At 40.3% G+C, this 18,128-nt stretch overlaps 2 protein-coding genes across 6 annotated transcripts in view; both read left to right on the forward strand.

The window, feature by feature from the left end:
• Positions 1-16,867, forward strand: part of LOC134867158 (signal transducer and activator of transcription 1-alpha/beta-like) — a 22,194-nt gene extending 5,327 nt beyond the window's left edge. The window contains exons 2-21 of one of the 2 annotated variants that reach the window (XM_063887515.1): positions 4,240-4,367; positions 6,086-6,230; positions 6,338-6,424; positions 6,709-6,881; positions 7,083-7,244; positions 7,375-7,467; positions 8,750-8,812; positions 8,971-9,000; positions 9,116-9,206; positions 9,275-9,316; positions 10,296-10,379; positions 10,536-10,637; positions 11,370-11,505; positions 12,468-12,508; positions 12,603-12,679; positions 12,786-12,922; positions 13,453-13,632; positions 15,383-15,440; positions 15,788-15,851; positions 16,125-16,867. In XM_063887515.1, the coding sequence (XP_063743585.1) occupies positions 4,240-4,367; positions 6,086-6,230; positions 6,338-6,424; positions 6,709-6,881; positions 7,083-7,244; positions 7,375-7,467; positions 8,750-8,812; positions 8,971-9,000; positions 9,116-9,206; positions 9,275-9,316; positions 10,296-10,379; positions 10,536-10,637; positions 11,370-11,505; positions 12,468-12,508; positions 12,603-12,679; positions 12,786-12,922; positions 13,453-13,632; positions 15,383-15,440; positions 15,788-15,851; positions 16,125-16,184 (1,953 nt within the window). In that variant the 3' untranslated portion in view covers positions 16,185-16,867. The remainder of the gene's footprint in view (positions 1-4,239; positions 4,368-6,085; positions 6,231-6,337; positions 6,425-6,708; positions 6,882-7,082; positions 7,245-7,374; positions 7,468-8,749; positions 8,813-8,970; positions 9,001-9,115; positions 9,207-9,274; positions 9,317-10,295; positions 10,380-10,535; positions 10,638-11,369; positions 11,506-12,467; positions 12,509-12,602; positions 12,680-12,785; positions 12,923-13,452; positions 13,633-15,382; positions 15,441-15,787; positions 15,852-16,124) is intronic. The other variant, XM_063887516.1, reaches the window with a different exon arrangement.
• Positions 295-3,816, forward strand: LOC134867875 (uncharacterized). 4 transcript variants are annotated; one of them, XM_063888742.1, is made up of 4 exons: positions 295-1,399; positions 1,532-1,918; positions 2,219-2,294; positions 2,987-3,816. In XM_063888742.1, exons 1-4 carry the CDS (start codon positions 1,385-1,387, stop codon positions 3,646-3,648), a joined length of 1,140 nt encoding a protein of 379 aa, XP_063744812.1. In that variant the 5' UTR covers positions 295-1,384; the 3' UTR covers positions 3,649-3,816. The 4 variants fall into 4 exon arrangements, with proteins under 4 accessions (XP_063744812.1, XP_063744813.1, XP_063744814.1 ...); XM_063888743.1 differs by having other exon boundaries at positions 295-1,918; positions 2,219-2,362; positions 2,452-3,816; XM_063888744.1 differs by having other exon boundaries at positions 295-1,918; positions 2,219-2,362.
• Positions 16,868-18,128: the final 1,261 nt, after the last annotated feature.

The following is an 18,128-nucleotide window of genomic DNA, read 5'->3' on the forward strand; positions in this document are numbered from 1 at the left end:
CGGCAAGTTTATTTATATAGCACCTTTCAACACAAGGCAATTCAAAGTGCTTTAAAAAAAGGAAAGACTTTAAGAGCATTAAGAAATGCATAAACAAATGGCATTTAAAAAAGAGTTATTAAAAAGCAAGGAGAATAAAATGAACATGAATAACACAGGTATAAATTACATGAATAAAAGTTACACTGCAATGTTAGATAAGAAGAGTTCATCTAAAGCAGGCTAAAAAAACTCTTCAGCCTGTAAAAACAACAGATTGTGAAGGACGATTTCACATTTTCTAGTTTTTTGTATTATTTTTATCCACTGATTGGTCGTAAAAATGTCACTCTTGATTAAAATTAATAGAAGTACTTTTGGCCAATCGCTGCGTTTCTTACATCTGGAGTAACATCTTGTTACGGGGTAGCCAGCTGTCACACCGGGTTTATCGTAACGCAACATTGCCCCCAGCACCGGTTGTTGCATAACAACAACATGGCCCCAGATGTCGGTTGCTGCGTAGCGCAGCATAGTTGATTTGTCATTGTTGGGGATGTATGTTATTCGTCGGTCTCTGCAGTACGGCAGGGATCATACAACTTCCGTGTTGCGGTAGTTTTATGATCCCAAAAGTAATGCAAAGACCGACCAACGATTTCATCTCCTGTTATCAGTGCCGCTGCTAGCCATTTTGGTGCCCTAAGCATAATTCCTTCATGATGCCCCCCCCCCAATAAAAAAACATTATGAGTTGTGATGAGTGAGTGGGGAGGGGAGGGGGGAGGGGAGAGGGGGGCACCATCGGTACCTTTGAGTAGTATGCCTAAAAAGTGCCTCATATTTCTATAGTCTACTGAAATAATTTCGGCCTTATAATTATTATGACGATTTTTCATTAGGCTATTTTTGGTGGTGCCCCCTCGACACTTGGTGCCCTACGCACAGCGCGTAATGCGCGTTATGGGAGCGGCGGCACTGCCTGTTATGAAAAGGGGCTCCATTTAAAATCGGAAGGTGTGTGGCTGCGCGTCTGATCCGCATATACAGTTGTCTCTGTCACCATGTCCAAACGTTTCTTAGTGAAAATATTTTGATCATTGGGAGATTTGGTTTATTCATTTTCTGAAGTAGTGCTCTGCAATTGCTGTGTGAGAGAATGAATGAGGACATCTGTGTATTAAATTGCCTTCTCTTAATCATAATTTGTACATGCCTCCTTTTCATTGGCCAACCTTTACATTCTGCTCCCATAACTTATTTGTATGCTAGCTGCACATAACTATTGCCTGTGTGTGTGATTTTGTTGTTTAAATATATGCTAATTTAATTGACTGGTTGATTTGTTTCCTTCCCTTAGGAATGTGCGGGCCACCTGGACCTCAGCAAGCTGATTTCGATCTCAATGGATGGTCCAAATGTAAATTTTAAGTTCTTTGAGCTGTTCCAGGCGGAATATGCTGACCTGTACGCTGGTTCTCAGCTCATATCTGTTGGTAGCTGCGGGTTACACACCGTACACCATGCCTTTAAAACAGGCTTCTCGTGGCAGGTGGACAAGATCCTCAGGGCCTTGCACACATTGTTGCATAATGTTCCCGCAAGACGAGAGGACTACGAGAAGACCACCAGGTCTACCCGCTTCCCGTTGGCATGGTGTGGGCACCGATGGCTGGTAAACCTGCCTGTCGTGATACGAGCGTTGGATATCTGGTCATCTATGCTGGTGTACACCAATGCTGTGAGGAGAAAGGAGCTTCCAAATCCTGGCACTGGAAGCTTTGCTGTAATCGAAGAAGCCCAGAAAGATCCCCTGACTCTACCTAAGCTGCAGTTTTTCAGGAGCATCGCCCAGCTATTTGATCCGTTTTTAAGGAAGTACCAGACTGAGGAGCCGGTGATGCCTTACCTAGGCAAATATCTGGCAGAGTTGATCAAGGTAATGCCTTTTCTAATGAGCAGAACATTATTTAGGAAACTGTCATGAAATGGATGTATGGATTTTATGATTGATTGATAAATTGATTTTGAGAGTTTTGGTGTGGTTATGATGCCAGCCCACCGACCCACCCCATTACACCGCCAGCTCAAAAGTAAAGCATTATGTAGGCCTGTAATTAAACAAATACAGTTGTGAACAAAGACACATTCACAGCAAATCTACAACAGTCAAAATGGTACACAGTATTTTGCAAAGTAATTATGTAATTGAAATGTTTCTTTTGTTATCGTCCAACAGAGTCTGATGCGTCGTTTCGTGAAACGAGAGGTTCTGCAGGACATCACCACAGCCCAGCTTACCAAACTGGACATAGGTGACAAGAATATCTTGATGCCGGTGCACTGTGTTGATATTGGCTTGGGTGCTGAGGAGGCCCTCAAGGTACTAATAGCTTAATGTCAAAGATTATCAGGGGGAAGCCCATGTGTACAGCATTTTTGCTTACATTCCTTTCGCATTTCTCTGTACAGAACAGCAAAAGTTCAGACCTCAGGATTCTTGAATTTAAAAGGGACTGCATGCAAGGACTCTCAAGCATGGTGAAGAAAGTACAGGAGAAGAGTCCTCTTAAGTACAGTACCGTTAGGCAGATGGATTGTCTAGACCCCACAGTGATGAGCAGTGATCCAGACGGCTGCAAGGCAAAGATGAAGGGACTTGTGCAGACATTTCTGCTCAACAGGCAGCTGGCAGGAGGAGTTTGTGCTGGTACTAGGAGTTCTAGAAAGGGCTGAGGAAAATTATGCGTGCCACTTTCAGATAATCTTGTATATTATATTTAGCATCTGCATTTAGCAACTGATCAGTATTTATTGTATGTCAAAATATGATCACAATATATTTGAGTGTAGATCTCTTAAGTTAGGTTACTCCAGCAAATCATTTCCATGCACCCGTTTTGTGTGGTTTAAAGACTGTACCCCCACAGAGCTGTAAGGAAAGCCACAATGGTGATGACTAAATGGAAGCCATAAGTAAATTTATTTTTACATCTTTTTGTCTCAGGGGACACCATTCTCCAACAGTTCGATGCTGCGTTGTCTGTGAAGTGCAGGCATGAAGATTTCATCTCCTTCAAGCCAATGCAAAAGAGGCTAGATGTCTTCCTTCATGGCTTCATCGGCAAGGCATACCCAGATCTTTGGGCGTTTCGCAAGACCCTTTTACTGCTTTCTCATGGTCAGGCGTCTGTAGAGAGAGGCTTCTCAGTGAACAAAGAGATCGAGACGGAGAATATGCAAGAAGAAACATTGGTCGCACACAGGCTTGTTTACGACTACGTTGCAATACATGGGGGCGTTACCAAGGTTCCACTTACACCTGACCTAATGAAATCTGTCATGGCTGCCAGGTCACGGTACCGTGTGCATTTGGACGAACAGAGGAAGAAGAAGGAGACAGAGACACAAGGGAAGAAAAGGGCACACGCGGAGGAGCAGTTACAAGACCTGAAAGTCAAGAGGGACAGTCTACATAAAGTTACTGAGAGCCTGGGCAAAGAGGCAGATGAGTTGGCAGAGCAAGCAGAGGGCAAGGCTGGGAGCAAAATGGCACATCTGATTTCAAAATCAAATGCTCTGAGGAGGGCTGCCAAAGACAAACTCTCCCAGCTTAAGGTTCTGGGGGATGAAATTGCCACCAAAAGTGCAGAGCTTAAAAGCATGTAAATAATGTAAATAATATGTTTGTTTCATTGACAATAAATGTAAATTGACGGCAATCTGGCTTTGTTATTTCTTTTTTTTTAATACTTCGTGAAGGTCTTAAATTTAACCCATGATGGTCTAAAAAAGGTCTAAAAAAGTCTAAAATTGCACTTGTTAAAACCTGCAGACACCCTGGATTAAATGCTGCTCAGCAAACACAACTGCAGAGCTGCAAACATTACTGAAGTGACAGCTCTGTTAGTCCAGGAAACTACTGTGTGAATCAAGGTTAAAACAAAGTCCAAAGTTCACCCAGTTAGCAGTCTCTGTGTATTTGTGGAGGAAGCCCATCTCATGGTAAAACCCTGCTATTGAACAAATGGGTAAATCTGGCAACGCCCCTCTCAGGAAACCGGGGGAGGGCTTTAGATTCCAAGCCGCTGGTATAGGGTAGGTGTGTGTCAGGACCCGGGTAGGGAGAGGGCGTTCTAGCATGCTCTGTCTGTAGTACTTTAAATGCAGGACTTTTAACGGAGTATTGTTACACTGTTCCATGTCTACTTTTAGTTAAGAATAATATCTGAGTACTTCTTCCACCTCTGCTGTCTGCAGATGGCCCAGTGGCAGGCCCTGCTGAGGCTGGACGCTGCCCTCCAGGCCCGGGTGAGCCAGCTGTATGAGGGGAAGTTCCCCAGAGAGATCCGCCACTGCCTGTGCGTCCTGATAGAGAGCCTGGACTGGTAAGAGACACTGACAGGCACTGACAGTTTGTAGTACTAACAGGAATTGCCCATTTCTCTTTACATGCTATTGATACATCATGGTGGTTTTAAAAGCCACATGTGCATTGATTGCTGATTCAGCAGCAGAGCGTGACAGCTATGGCTTAAGTTGTTTATACCTTCCAGCATTGATACCTGAGGTAAAAGCTAACATAAGCATTGATTTGCATCCCTGCTATTATAATTACAGTATTTATGGTTACAGTGTTGCATTTCCTGTAGTTAAATGTATTATCTTTTATACGTTTATGCATAATTTAGCATAATCTGCATGTTTTTAATGTATGACGTGTTTTTCCCAGAATATGAACTGCCTTTTTCGTTATTGGCACCAGGTAGCCTAAGCATGTTATGTTGCAACTATTCAGTTTTTTTTTACAATTTAACAATTTACTAAAAATGAGTTTAAATTATAGTTCAATCAGGAGAGACTTGTTTTGATGAAACAATATATATTTACTGACAAGAATACACAGATGAATGCAATGGGAGTGGAAATTAGACCCCGTTGTGCGGGAGTGTCATTCGGGCTGGGGGAAAACCGATAAATCAATTCAAAGATTTTGCAGTCTAAATGTCCAACATTTCTGGAATGACACTTACACTTTAACATGTATTCAGTGGTTTCTTTGCAATGCATTTGAGCTTGAACTATTTCATTCAAGTCATTTCACCTTCCTGCATTGTCAGCTCAGTTACGGCAAGTTTATTTATATAGCACCTTTCAACACAAGGCAATTCAAAGTGCTTTAAAAAAAGGAAAGACTTTAAGAGCATTAAGAAATGCATAAACAAATGGCATTTAAAAAAGAGTTATTAAAAAGCAAGGAGAATAAAATGAACATGAATAACACGGGTATAAATTACATGAATAAAAGTTACACTGCAATGTTAGATAAGAATAGTTCAATTAAAAGCAGCGGCAGAAAGAAACGTCTTCAGCCTGGGTAAAAACAACAGATGTGTGCAGCTTTCACATTTTCTAGTAACCCTTTTGAAGCCCTTTTTTGTAGACATGCATGTGGTCAAACCTAGCTGTGAGGGGGTTTATTTAGTCATTTTTTATTGTCCATATTAAATGATATTTACATTGTTTTATATTTAAGTAAATTATATTTTACTGAATATACCTACTACAAAGTATAGTGAATTGCCTTCTTACAGTTCTTCAGCCAGCATTCACTCATGTACAGTAAGCTGACATGAACTTATCTTCCCGGAAGTCACATCAACATGTTGATTGCGGGGATTGAACTGGCAACCTTCCAATTCGAGGACACAGCAGATGCTAATTTTGAATTATGAGAAGGAAAATGGGGAGGTCAATGAGCCCACAGTTCTTTATGTCCTGGTGACCGCTGCTGAGTAAACGGGCTCCTGTGCTGAAAGATGATATATATTATTTTAATAATACTGTAGACTTTGTGTAAAACCCACATTTATATACAGACCAATATACAGTCAATAATTACTGTTATAATATGAGAAAGTAATAAGAAAAAGGGTTAAACGCACTATTATGTGTCCCCTAATAGGGTATTTAAAAATTAAATAATGTGAAGAAGTGGTTCGATAGTTCGTCTGTTCAGAGATGTCCCCCAAGTTTATCCTCATTCAACACAGGTAGTTGGTCACAATCCTGGAGTGAATAAACATTTTCTGTTGCTCTGTGTTAGGGATTCAGCAGCTGGGAAGGAAAATGAAGCATTCACATGTTTCCATGCACTGCTGAGGGATCTGCAAGAACGGTTTACCCGTTCTGTGCAGGAGAACAGCCTTTTACAGGGACCTGATTACAATGGGATGAAAGAATACCTGCTGGTAGGGCACACACGCAGATATGTAAACATAACGTTCAATAAAACAATACATTTTAGAGCCTTGTTTGATTTTGTGTGTATTTGATAATATTGCTTTTTTTAACTCAGAAATACAAGCCTCTGAACTTGGCTCTAATCCTTTCTGAATGCCTGAAGGAGGAAAAGAAGATCTTGGCTTCAGTCTCTGAAGCACAGGTAGGATGATTTTAGAGGAAGAGTACAGGCTGCAGAAACGCTGTAAACATCCAACATCAGTCACTTGCCATTATGCAAATCTGTCTAATGTTTTATTTTTGGTTGCTCCTCTGAAGGGAGACACCTTGATGTTTATATGAAAATTAACTTTGCACAGTGGAATGTAACTCTTGTAGTTACACAACAGACACATGCTTTCTTTGAAATATAAGAATCTGGTTTGAAAGTGTCAACAATAACGCTAATAAAAGCTAAAGATTAAATAATATCTTTATTTTTGTCAGACTTGTTTCAGTCCAGACACGGATCAAAAATGGAAAGATTTGGATAACAAAGTCAATAAACTGAAAACACTGATTATGGTAAAAGAAGTGGAGCTGCGGGAGTGGAAGCACCGGCAGCAGCTGGCCTGCATCGGAAGCCCAGCTGACACCTCTCTGGACCATCTCCAGGAGGGGTGAAAAATTATAAGAACTACTTTGGCTTTATATGGGGAAACTTCGATAATGTGGTGGTTTGCTTAATCTGGTAAATTCATGTTCATGTTTTAGGCCCTAAAGGTCAAACTGTCACTGAAGCCTATATAATGCGCAAAAAGCAAACATTTTGAAAGTGAATGAATATTGGCTGATGTCGAGATAATTTAATAACGTTGCAGGTTCACATCTCTGGCCGAGGTGCTACTGCGAGTGCTCAAACAGCTGCAGGAGCTGAAAGAGCAGAACGACAAACACGACAGCACTGATGCCTCCAGCCAGCCCGGCCCCATGGCAGTGATTGAAAACCAAACACGGTCCTTGTTGACACAACTACTCGAAAAGTTAGTCATGGCTCCTGGATCTTCTGTGTCCTTCACACAAACACATACATACATACATACATACATACATACATATACACACACAAACTTCCATATTTCTGACACTTTTGGTTGTGGTCTTGCTCTGCAGTGCTCTGGTGGTTGAGATACAGCCTGTCATGTCGAGTTTACCAAAACGACCTCTGATACTGAAGACCGGGGTGCGCTTCTCAGCGAAAGTGAGGTAAGGCTGCATGCATTGGGTGACATTACAGGAATAACGTGACGCGGCAAAACAAACAAGACAACATGATTTAGGTGCAGTGAGGTCATATTTTTGTTGGCCGCCCCGGAAGCTAGCATCGCAGTGGGCGCCCTTGACAAAACACAATGGGGATTTTCCATTGGATTTCAGTATATCGCAGAAAATAAGCTCTGAGAAACACACATTCAATCTTATCACGCTTTGTTCAGCAGGATAATCAACACATATTAACGCCACTTGCTAGGCTATAGACAAACCACATCACAGTCACATGGCTGCACATCCCATGGCTAAACTGAAGGCTGACGAGTGCCGGGTGATGACGTTTAGTAGTTTTATTTTAGATACTTGTAAGCAACTGCTGTTTTTGTGACACATACAAACTTTGAACATTCACAGCTGGGGTATTTACTGACATATTTTATGTCATGGAAGAAAATGTAAAATCTATAAGACTTTTGTTAACAACAGACCTTATTTCGGCCTTTTAACTACAAACAGTTGACTATGAGACGAAGGAACCGGAAGTGGTCAAATGCTATTTCTGGGTTTTAGGAATTGTTCCTGCACCACTCTATTGGGTAGAGTTATTGTGAGTGATTGCCAGTCTAGAGGAGCTGTGGATGGGAGGGTTATTTAAAAAGAATCAATAAATCAATCAATAAACTGATCAGGAAAGCTGGCTCGGTATCAAACTGGACCATTTTGAGGCTGTGGTGGAGAGGAGGACTCTCAACAAACTGTTATCCATCATGGATAACCCCACCCACCCTCTCCACCTGCAGCTGGACAGACAGCGGAGCTCCTTCTCCAACAGACTGCTCCAGCTCCGCTGCCACAAGGACAGGTACAGGAGAACATTCCTACCCACTGCAAGAACTCTGTACAATAATACCCCGCTGGCTGGCAGACAACTCACTGCTCCATAGCCTCTCTGTAAACTGTACTTCACATGCACTCCTTCACACTTAACATTGTACATTTACATTATACTGATTTAATATTCCATTTCATTGCCTTATTTGTACATTTGTATATTTCTCATTTTTACTCATTTTTATTTTTTTGGTGTAATTATTTGTTTTGCTTCTTTGGCTGCTGCAACAAAAACAATTCCCAGTTTGGGATAAATAAAGTGTGTCTGATTCTGATTCTTTAATATTTTCAGAATAAAATACTAAGCTTGTTTTGTAGGATTCACAGCGAATTCTTTTTTTGAAGATCATTCTGTTAGTATTTGTTTTTTTATTTGTCTTTTCAGGTTCTTGGCAAACCTTCCAGAATTACAAAAGTGCCTGCACAAAGTCAAACCTGTATTTGACAAGTAAGTCAAATAAAACTGGTCTGAGATATTAATATAATGCATTATTATTCAAAATAAAGAAAGACTTCATTTTACCAATGTTTTAAAATAAAAACCCATTACTTGTTCTTTTCTTATCAATCTTTTATCAATAACATATTGTTCTCCCTGAAAATTAGGGATGTTGAAGAAGTCAAGACGGTTAAATGGTAAGTAGAGGGTACCAAAATAATTTAACATATAAAATATAAATTGATAAATTGTTTATTTAAACTCCTGATACATTTTTGGACGTAGACAAACTGTAGTCTGATGTGGTTGTAGGTTCCGTCACTTCTACTTCTGCAGGGATGAATGTAAGATGTTGGACGTGGACACGGCCAAAGCATGCTTGGTGGCAGAATTTGGTGACATGGTAAGAAACTCTTCCAACTGGTAAACTTGTGAACTTTTAAAGATTTTAAAAGTTGTCTTTTTTTTCAGACTCTCCAGGAAATCAAAGGAAAAGCCAAAAGATCAATAGAGGTAAGATGAGACATTAAAATGTGTTTGTACTAACGTCACTACTGTTTATCATAGATGCTAAAGTTTCTCTGTATCTGCTGAGAAAAGTTAATGTCAATGTGCTGTCAAGTGTCCAAAAAAGATGGCAGCCAGGCTTTTGGCTCCTACCTAGGCACAGTGGTGCTTACAGTACACGCTAACGTTGGTAATGCTAACATGCTGATGTTAAAGGGGCCCTATCAATCTTTTGGGGGTTTTCCCTTTCTTGCAGTGTGCTATATAGGTTAATGTGCATGTAAATAGTCTGCAAAGACTAAAATCCCAAAGTTCCCTCCAGAGGGAGTTTCTCTCCTACACTTCCCAATCATAACAGAGCCGGACCAGCTAACAAATCAGAGCAGACTGGGCTCTGGTTTCGGACAGAGCGTGAAAATAGGTGCTGCAGCACAGGCAGTATGAGAAAAATAAAGAGCTTTTTGAACGTTAAAGGATGGAAACCTGTCCCAGTAGAGACACAAAATACACTTTAAAATGAGCACTATAGGGTCCCTTTAAGCAGGTCATGTTAACCATGCTCGTCATCGTTGTTTGGCATTTTAGCATGTTAGCATTTGTTCATTATTAATAAACACAAAGTACAGTTCATGCTAATGGGAATATCATTACTTTTGCAGGTATTTGGTGTCAAACCGACCTAATAATGTAATGTTGTTGTATAAATGATTGAAGAAACACACTTGGGTACTCTGAGTTTAAAGTAATTTATTTGAGAAAAATTGAGAAATTTAAAAGAAAAAAACTCTGAAATTATTTGAGGTTAAAGTGGTACGTTTAAAAGTGAAAACAGAAAAGTTGGTTTTATTGTCAATACCATACAGATCGATAGCCGTGTCATTTAAACCAGTTAATGCAGGTCTAAGGCTTGGTCACATGAGCATTTGTGCAGTATCACATGTATTTGAATAACACCTTCATTTTGATGGATCTCTCTCTCCTTCAGAGTCGCCTGGTAGTCACTGAAGAACTCCACATCATTAAGTTTGTGACTCAGTTTCACTATGCTGGACTCAAACTCAACATTGAGGTGAGTAAACACTTCCATTATGATCAGAGGCCCTTACAATTTAGTTTGCTGCTGAATTATCATATCATATTGGTTGAAAAGATGGAACTATTAGAGAAGAAAAATGGCAGTAGCAAGGCAGTGTCTTTAATGTGTTCTCCTGCTGTGTTGGGCCAGGCCAGCACTCTGCCTGTGGTTGTCATCTCCGCAACCACTCAGGTCACCAGCGCCTGGGCCTCCATCATGTGGTACAACATTCTGCCTACCAGCGAAACCAGGGTAAAACCACCACTCCCTCAACACCCACAAATTACTTTTTTTTTTTTTAAGTTGTACAAAACACATTTGATTAGACATTTTCGGATCAGCTTTTAATAGAGTGGTGCAGGAATGACTCCTTGAACCTGTAAATGACTTAGATTTTCTAAACATTTTTTTTACCACTTCTGCTTCCTCGTCTGCAAATGTTTTGTGCGAACATGTTTTAGGAAAGTCTGTGGTTACCCTAAGCTGAATACATGTTCACGTTTTCTTCAACAACATAAAATATGGCAGTAAACACACCACTCATAAATGTCCAAAGCTTCTATGTGTCTTAAAATCAGTGGTTGCTAACAAGTGTATATGTATATGACAGGTAAACATTATCCACCTTTAGCCTAGCGATGGTGATGCTCAGCCATGATGTATTTCCCTAAAAGCCGTTAGCTTTTTACTTCAGCCGATTACATTTATGCTTTAACATTTGTAAAAGAGAGGTAAATATGCTGAAATTATCTTGCTCAACAAAATGTATAAGTATCATAAACATGTGTTTGCCAAAGATCTTATTTTCTGCGATATTCCCAAATCTAGTGGAAAAATCCCATCCCATGTTCATAAAGGGAGCCCGTGCAGCGCTAGTTTCCTCACTGCACTGCTTTATTCCTCCTGAACAGCGTCAACCATTGTCTTGTAGATTGTTAATCCATCGTTTGGTCTTAAATCAAGTGTGTGCCTTTTCTTCTGCAGAACCTGCAGCATTTTGTGGACCCTCCTCCCCTCACATGGGAGCAGCTGTCCCAGGTTCTGAGCTGGCAGTTTTTGTGCACTGGCAAGCGTGAGCTCAACGAAAACCAGCTCTCCATGCTCAGAGACAAGTTTGTGGGTTAGTGATTGTGTCATGATTGTAGTTTTTGTGTTAATAGTTTCCTGTTTTAGTTTGAAATGATTTCCGTCTTTGTGTCTGGTCTTGTTTTACTTCCTGTCTTTTAGTTATCCCCTGATTATGTTCACCTATTGCCCTCTCCAGTGTTGTCTTGTCTTGTGATTGGTCTTGTATGTATTTAGTCTTGTCTTCCCTAGTGTTCTCTTTCAGTTCGTCTCGTTCTTTCCTTGTCGTTGGTTCCTGGATTTCCCTTATCTGCTCTCCTGTTCCCTCAACGTCTTCCCGCTTTGTTTCTAGTTTTCTGTTTGCTACTTTACTTTTTTAACATTGACTTTTCCTGTAGTTTTGGTTTTATTTAACAGTTTTCATTTTTAATGAAGCTCTCTTTTTGTTCTCCCATACCCGCCTCCCCTGTTTTGTACTGCTCTTGGGTCCTGATCCTGCCTAACCCTGAGTGTTGGAGTGTGTATTCCACAGAACTGAACCCTGTCAAATCAAAAGAGTGTACCGCTAGTGGAGCTAAACTTATTAGAAAATGTTGCTTTTCATTGGATCAGCATTGGGGTCTGAGTTTTTTGTGAGCTTCCAAGTAAAGTATAACGGCATATATGTAAATTGGTAAATATGCTTATTCATGTTCCTACTGAGTCTTATGAGGTTACTACTACACTACACTTGATTCTGACTTGTGTTTTGTTACAGCACAGCCATAAGCATGTTAGCCTAGCTAGCAAAAAGACGATCTAACCGAGCGCCTCTGTGACAGTCTAGTTGCTAAGCTCAGCCTCCAGCTTCATAATGCACAGCCATGAGTGGCATTGATATCTTGTTTTTTGTTTTTGAAATCTGTCAATAGGATTTAAGATTGTGTTTATTAAGCAAATCTATTTTAGTTATTGAATTAAAGCGCGTTTGGATAAACCTAAGGATGATGTGCTGATTCCTTTTTCGTTTCTCCACAGATGATCCCGATGGTCTGGTTCACTGGAGCAATTTCTCCAGGGTGAGTATTGAGCAAGGTTCTGCTTATGCTGGCGTGTACACTTTCAAACTGCAAAACTATAATGTGTGTTGACATGTTGACTTTTGCTTTCCAGAATGAACATGCCTGGGCCTGGATTGATGGAATCCTGGATCTGATCAAAAAACCCTTGGTTAAACTTTGGCAGGATGGGTAAGTCATCTGAGCGCTGACTTTCTGTTTGGTTCACTGTTCACATTAATAATGATTAATGGACCAATCAACTGAGCCCTGGTTTTATTCTGTGTGTGGGCTTCAGGTTCATCATGGGGTTCATCAGCAGGGAGAGAACAGCTGAACTGTTGAAGGAAAAACAGACTGGGACCTTTCTGCTCCGCTTCAGCGAGAGCAAAAAAAATGCCATCAGCTTCAGCTGGGTGGACCACTCCAATGGGGGTATGTTTCTTCATTTGGTAGAAAGCCAAAGGGCTCTAAAAGTCTGAATTGAGGTTGAATGAGGTACTCTTCAATAGCCAGTGGTGCATGAATGAGTCTTTCGCTTGGAATTGAGTTAACATTTTAGCACTTGGGGTTCCCTCATCTCAAAGTCAGTTGTATTTGTTAGATGCCTGAAATAATGTCTGATGTTAATATAAGATTTACACGTTTTGATCTAAGACATAATATATGTTGAGAAATGCCCCATTGGTGAATGTCTGAAGCTTCTAGGTGTCAGTGAAAGCAGCGTTTGCTAATGAGTGACTAAATAAAACTACATCTCATCACGGCGAGCATTAGCCCCATTTAGCTTAGCAGAGATGAGCAGTTTGTTAATAGCCTAACTTCAGCTTTATACATCTGGTGATTGCATTTGCGCTTGAATAACTATAAAAGTGGCAATAACCTGCTGAACAAAAAGGTGAAAATATGAAATGAATTGTCACACTCAGATATTTGTCCTCTTTCTGTATGCTGTCGGCCTGCAGTGCCCTTTGTGCATTCAATAGAGCCCTACACCATGGATGAGCTGAAGAAGACGTCTCTGCCGGACTACATCAACACTTACAGTCTGAGAGTCCGGAAGAGCACACTCACCAACCCGCTGATCTACCTGTACCCAGACATCCACAAAGACATCGCCTTTGGACAATACTACACTACCACCGGTACTGTTTCCATGGCTGCTGTTTACTGTTTGAGAACAAAATGTCTTTATTTAACAACAAGGGATACTGTGTAGCAAGACGGGAGGAGCAGGATCCCACCACACCACGGTTACTTACTGAAACAATTATTGATTTGACCCACAATATTGATTTATATCTTATAAGGTTTTTAAGAATGATCATGTTACTTCCGCTAGCATAAAACTTAAATGAAGGCCGCACTGAGCGAGGTTTTCTGTAACTTTCCAAGTCTGTTCACAATTTATGTTCCATGAACCAGTCTTCAAACACGGCCGGAGCCCACACTGTTGTTCCCTTTAGTGTTTACTTCCTGTATGTCTGTCTTCTGCTGTTCCCTTTAGTGTTTACTTCCTGTCTTCTTCTGCTGTTCCTGTTAGTGTTAACTTCCCGTCTTCTTCTGCTGTTCCGTTTAGTGTTTATTAACTGTCTGTCTTCTTCTGCTGTTCCGTTTAGTGTTTATTAACTGTCTGTCTTCTTCTGCTGTTCCCTTTAGTGTTTATTAACTGTCTGTCTTCTTCTGCTGTTCCCTTTAGTGTTTACTTCCTGTCTTCTTCTGCTGTTCCCTTTAGTGTTTACTTCCTGTCTGTCTTCTTCTGCTGTTCCCTTTAGTCTTTATTTCCTGTCTGTCTTCTTCTGCTGTTCCCTTTAGTGTTTACTTCCCATCTTCTTCTGCTGTTCTGTTTAGTGTTTATTTCCTGTCTGTCTTCTTCTGCTATTCCCTTTAGTGTTTACTTCCTGTCTTCTTTTGCTGTTCCCTTTAGTGTTTACTTCCTGTCTGTCTTCTTCTGCTGTTCCCTTTTATTGTTTACTTCCTGTCTGTCTGTCTTCGTCTGCTGTTCCTGTTAGTGTTAACTTCCTATCTGTCTTCTTCTGCTGTTCCCTTTTAGTGTTTACTTCCTGTCTTCTTCTGCTGTTCCCTTTAGTGTTTACTTCCTGTCTGTCTTCTTCTGCTGTTCCCTTTAGTCTTTATTTCCTGTCTGTCTTCTTCTGCTGTTCCCTTTAGTGTTTACTTCCCATCTTCTTCTGCTGTTCTGTTTAGTGTTTATTTCCTGTCTGTCTTCTTCTGCTATTCCCTTTAGTGTTTACTTCCTGTCTTCTTTTGCTGTTCCCTTTAGTGTTTACTTCCTGTCTGTCTTCTTCTGCTGTTCCCTTTTATTGTTTACTTCCTGTCTGTCTGTCTTCGTCTGCTGTTCCTGTTAGTGTTAACTTCCTATCTGTCTTCTTCTGCTGTTCCCTTTTAGTGTTAACTTCCTGTCTGTCCTCATGTCCGGTCTTTTTTCTCCTTATCTCGTTATCACTGTGGAAAGCCATCATGAATACAAAGTTTTGTGCTCTCCATAAAAATGAATATTCAATGGAAACAAATATATGTTTTTATTAGCCTCTGCTGACGGTAAATGTACCAGTCTTTATTCTGAGGATTGTTATTACTGCACATAGTCCCTTGATCATATTGTTCTTAGCAATGGTCTGCTGAGGTTAGCAGCAGTCTGCGATCGGAAAAGAGAGCACACCGTATGTCCATATTAACCAATCAGAATAGAATATTCAACTAAGGCTTGTAATAACCATTGTTGGGTAAGACCTCTGTGCAACAGTTGCAAGCTTCTAACACTGGGCCCCTTGCCAAATGATGGATTATTACTTTTACTATTCAAATGCTGAGGGTGATGCATATTCTTTATTGAACATGAGACCTGGTATGACCTCTGATCATGTGTTCATGCAGCAGAGAAAAAGCTGAGCAAAGATGGGTACGTTGGCAGAGAAAAGGTGGACCTCTCAGAGTAAGTAGGACAACAATTATAAGTATTTGTTTAATCAGGATTATATGGTGCCGAATCTGTCAATTGAAAGGTATACTGAAATATTGTTACAGGGATCACCTTCTGTGCACATGAAAAACTTAATTAGGCATTTGTTATGCTTAAAATACATACAGTTTATTTTATTAAATATCGTGAAATTTGGATTTTCTACACAAAGGATTTAGCCTTCCTCCATCAATGAGATATTTAAATGCCAATATATGCAAAAAGCTTATAAAATATAAACAATATGATTTTTTTCACAGATGAATGTCCAACACTAAAATGTCCAAGTGTCTTAGTTAATAATTAGATTTCTTTTACAGTCATCCTACACCACCTCCGTCTCCACCTCTGTACATGGACATCGATATGGATAATGTAAGAAGAGTGCGTTTAAAAGTATATCATTGTTTTTGTTTTTTTTGGCCACTAAAGAACAGTGGAACAAGCTGTTCACATAACATCGTCATACTGTAGGATCATCTTGTTGCACGTCCAGCAACTCTTGTTAAGAGTTATGTTCCTGGTCATACTGAGTAAATCTGTCTCTTTAGCTGCTCTAAGTTCTGCGTTGACCAGTACATTTTAATTCTCTTGTTTGTATGAGAAAGCTGTTTCTCTTGCAGTTAATTTCAGACTAAATCTATTTGTTTCTTGCAGCCGGACAATTGTGAATGGATGCAGGACTATTTTCATCCCAACAACTGGGACATCTTATGAAGAAACAGCATTCGATTTCTGAGATCAGAAAGAAACCGAATTGGAAATGTTTTTCATCAAGAATGTTGTCTTATGTGCTAAGTAATTTGAAGAATGTAAGTGTGCTAAAGCTTGATCTTACAAAATGTTGTATCTTTTAAAATGTCTATGAAACTTGATTATGTATAACTTTTTGAGATATGTGTTCTTTCAGGAAATATTCAGAGGGGGGTGATATACTGCTGTTGTGTGTTTAAAATCACTTGACGTGCTGCTAATGTTCTTGACTTGTGCTTTTTCAACTGAAAATCTGAATGTATTCAAATGCCAAGAGAAATGGAACTAGCCGCCCCGGCTGTGGCGCAACTGGCTGGGGCACCTGCACCGTATGCGGTCGACCCAGGTTCGATTCCCGACCCGTGGTCCTTTCCGGATCCCACCTCGACTCTCTCTCCCACTTTCCTGTCACTCTCCACTGTCCTATCCGATTAAAGGCAAAAATTAGAAATGGAACCGGCTTTTGGCTACAGCAATATAATAAAATCTTTATTAATGCACAGAAAGGGGCACATTCAGTGGCCTGCTGTCTGCTGGTTTTAGTTCGCCTGCATCACCTGGTAAACACTTGCAAATAAAAAAAAACATGTCATTATAGTCATCAGTCATTACACTATACCTGAAATAAAAGTGTCACTAATGGGTAACCTGTTGAGTCACGTAACGTTTAATTGAATACATTGACATAAGAGGAACATTTGTAGCTACTATTTTCCTCTACCTATAAACAATCTATGAAATGATTTACTTTAGTAGCCCCACCATCAGACTTCACACCGTGGGATGAATCCTGAACTCACCATTATTGTGCTAGTTAGCTTTTTTTTTTAAATGTATGCTTACCATTGACAAGTTAGCAATGTCATTGTGAGCAGGTTAGCATAGGTGTTAGCATTCAAATTACCCCTTAGTCAAAGTGGCTGAGGGTTTGCAGAATTCACATGATAGACTGCCGTTTCAAACATAACTGCGAGCCGCCGGGTGGGGAAACAACGTTCATGTTAGGGTTCATGTTATTCCAAGTTGAATGTATCGCACATTTCCAGGGGTGAAAGTAGTTTTCATTTCTTACAGGTGCTACAATGTCCGGTGTGTCACTCACTGTATTATTTTTTAACTCCGTCTTACCCGGGGGGGGGGGGGGTATTCTTAACTACTTCACGTTCTTGTGGGCCTACCTAAGTGTTCTATGTGAAAAAATGACATTACAAAATATTTCAGTTTGTAAATATTTTACTGTGAGTACTTTATTTTCAGTACATTTGGAACTGGACTGAAAAATGCAAAATGATGGAAAAAACTAAAAAAAATATTTAAAAAAATCAAAGTAGGCCTAGTTGTCTTCTTCAGGGTGCTGGTGAGCCATGCCACATGAACAATTCAAAATGGTGGATTCCCTCCATCCAAACAAAATATTTAAAACAAATTCCAAACAGGGCTGAAGTAGTTGTCCTCTTCAGGGTGCTGGCGAGTCATGCCAGATGTGGAATGTGCTGCTCTTCTCCCTTTGGCAAGCCAGGTCTTCACATGGCAAAGGATTCCACTGGTTGGTTGGGGGGCCAACTGTACTGATGAAGAGAAGGTTTGCAGCATTTTTGGTCGTCAGTTTGCTCCTGTACTCAGTAATGATATTGTTCATCGCGCTGAACCCCCTCTCACAGTCTGCATTACTTGCTGAGAGGGTGTCTACTGCTATGCACAACTTTTTCATGTTGCTTGGAATGCTTCTCCCCCCACTTGCCTTATATTCAACAAATCCAAGGTGTGTTGTTTTCTCATTTACATGTAGAGTATGACACAAAGCCCTCACCTCATCCTCTCCATGTCTGGGATTGGCATGATCCCATTTCTTTGGGTCAAGGGCTGCCATTTGGTTCATCAGTGTGGTGTAACTTTCTTTTCTTTGAG

The sequence above is a fragment of the Eleginops maclovinus genome, chromosome 7 (assembly GCF_036324505.1).
Source record: "Eleginops maclovinus isolate JMC-PN-2008 ecotype Puerto Natales chromosome 7, JC_Emac_rtc_rv5, whole genome shotgun sequence".
In the NCBI taxonomy this organism is placed as follows: Eukaryota; Metazoa; Chordata; class Actinopteri; order Perciformes; family Eleginopidae; genus Eleginops; species Eleginops maclovinus.

What these genes read in the sequence shown, in the direction of transcription:
- LOC134867875 (XM_063888741.1), top strand. Translation starts at nt 1,385, where the DNA reads ATGGATGGTCCAAATGTAAATTTTAAGTTCTTTGAGCTGTTCCAGGCG. An exon ending in ATCTGGCAGAGTTGATCAAG is followed by an intron (nt 1,919 to 2,218) that starts GTAATGCCTTTT and finishes ATCGTCCAACAG; the next exon opens with AGTCTGATGCGTCGTTTCGT. An exon ending in GCTTACCAAACTGGACATAG is followed by an intron (nt 2,295 to 2,986) that starts GTGACAAGAATA and finishes TTTTTGTCTCAG; the next exon opens with GGGACACCATTCTCCAACAG.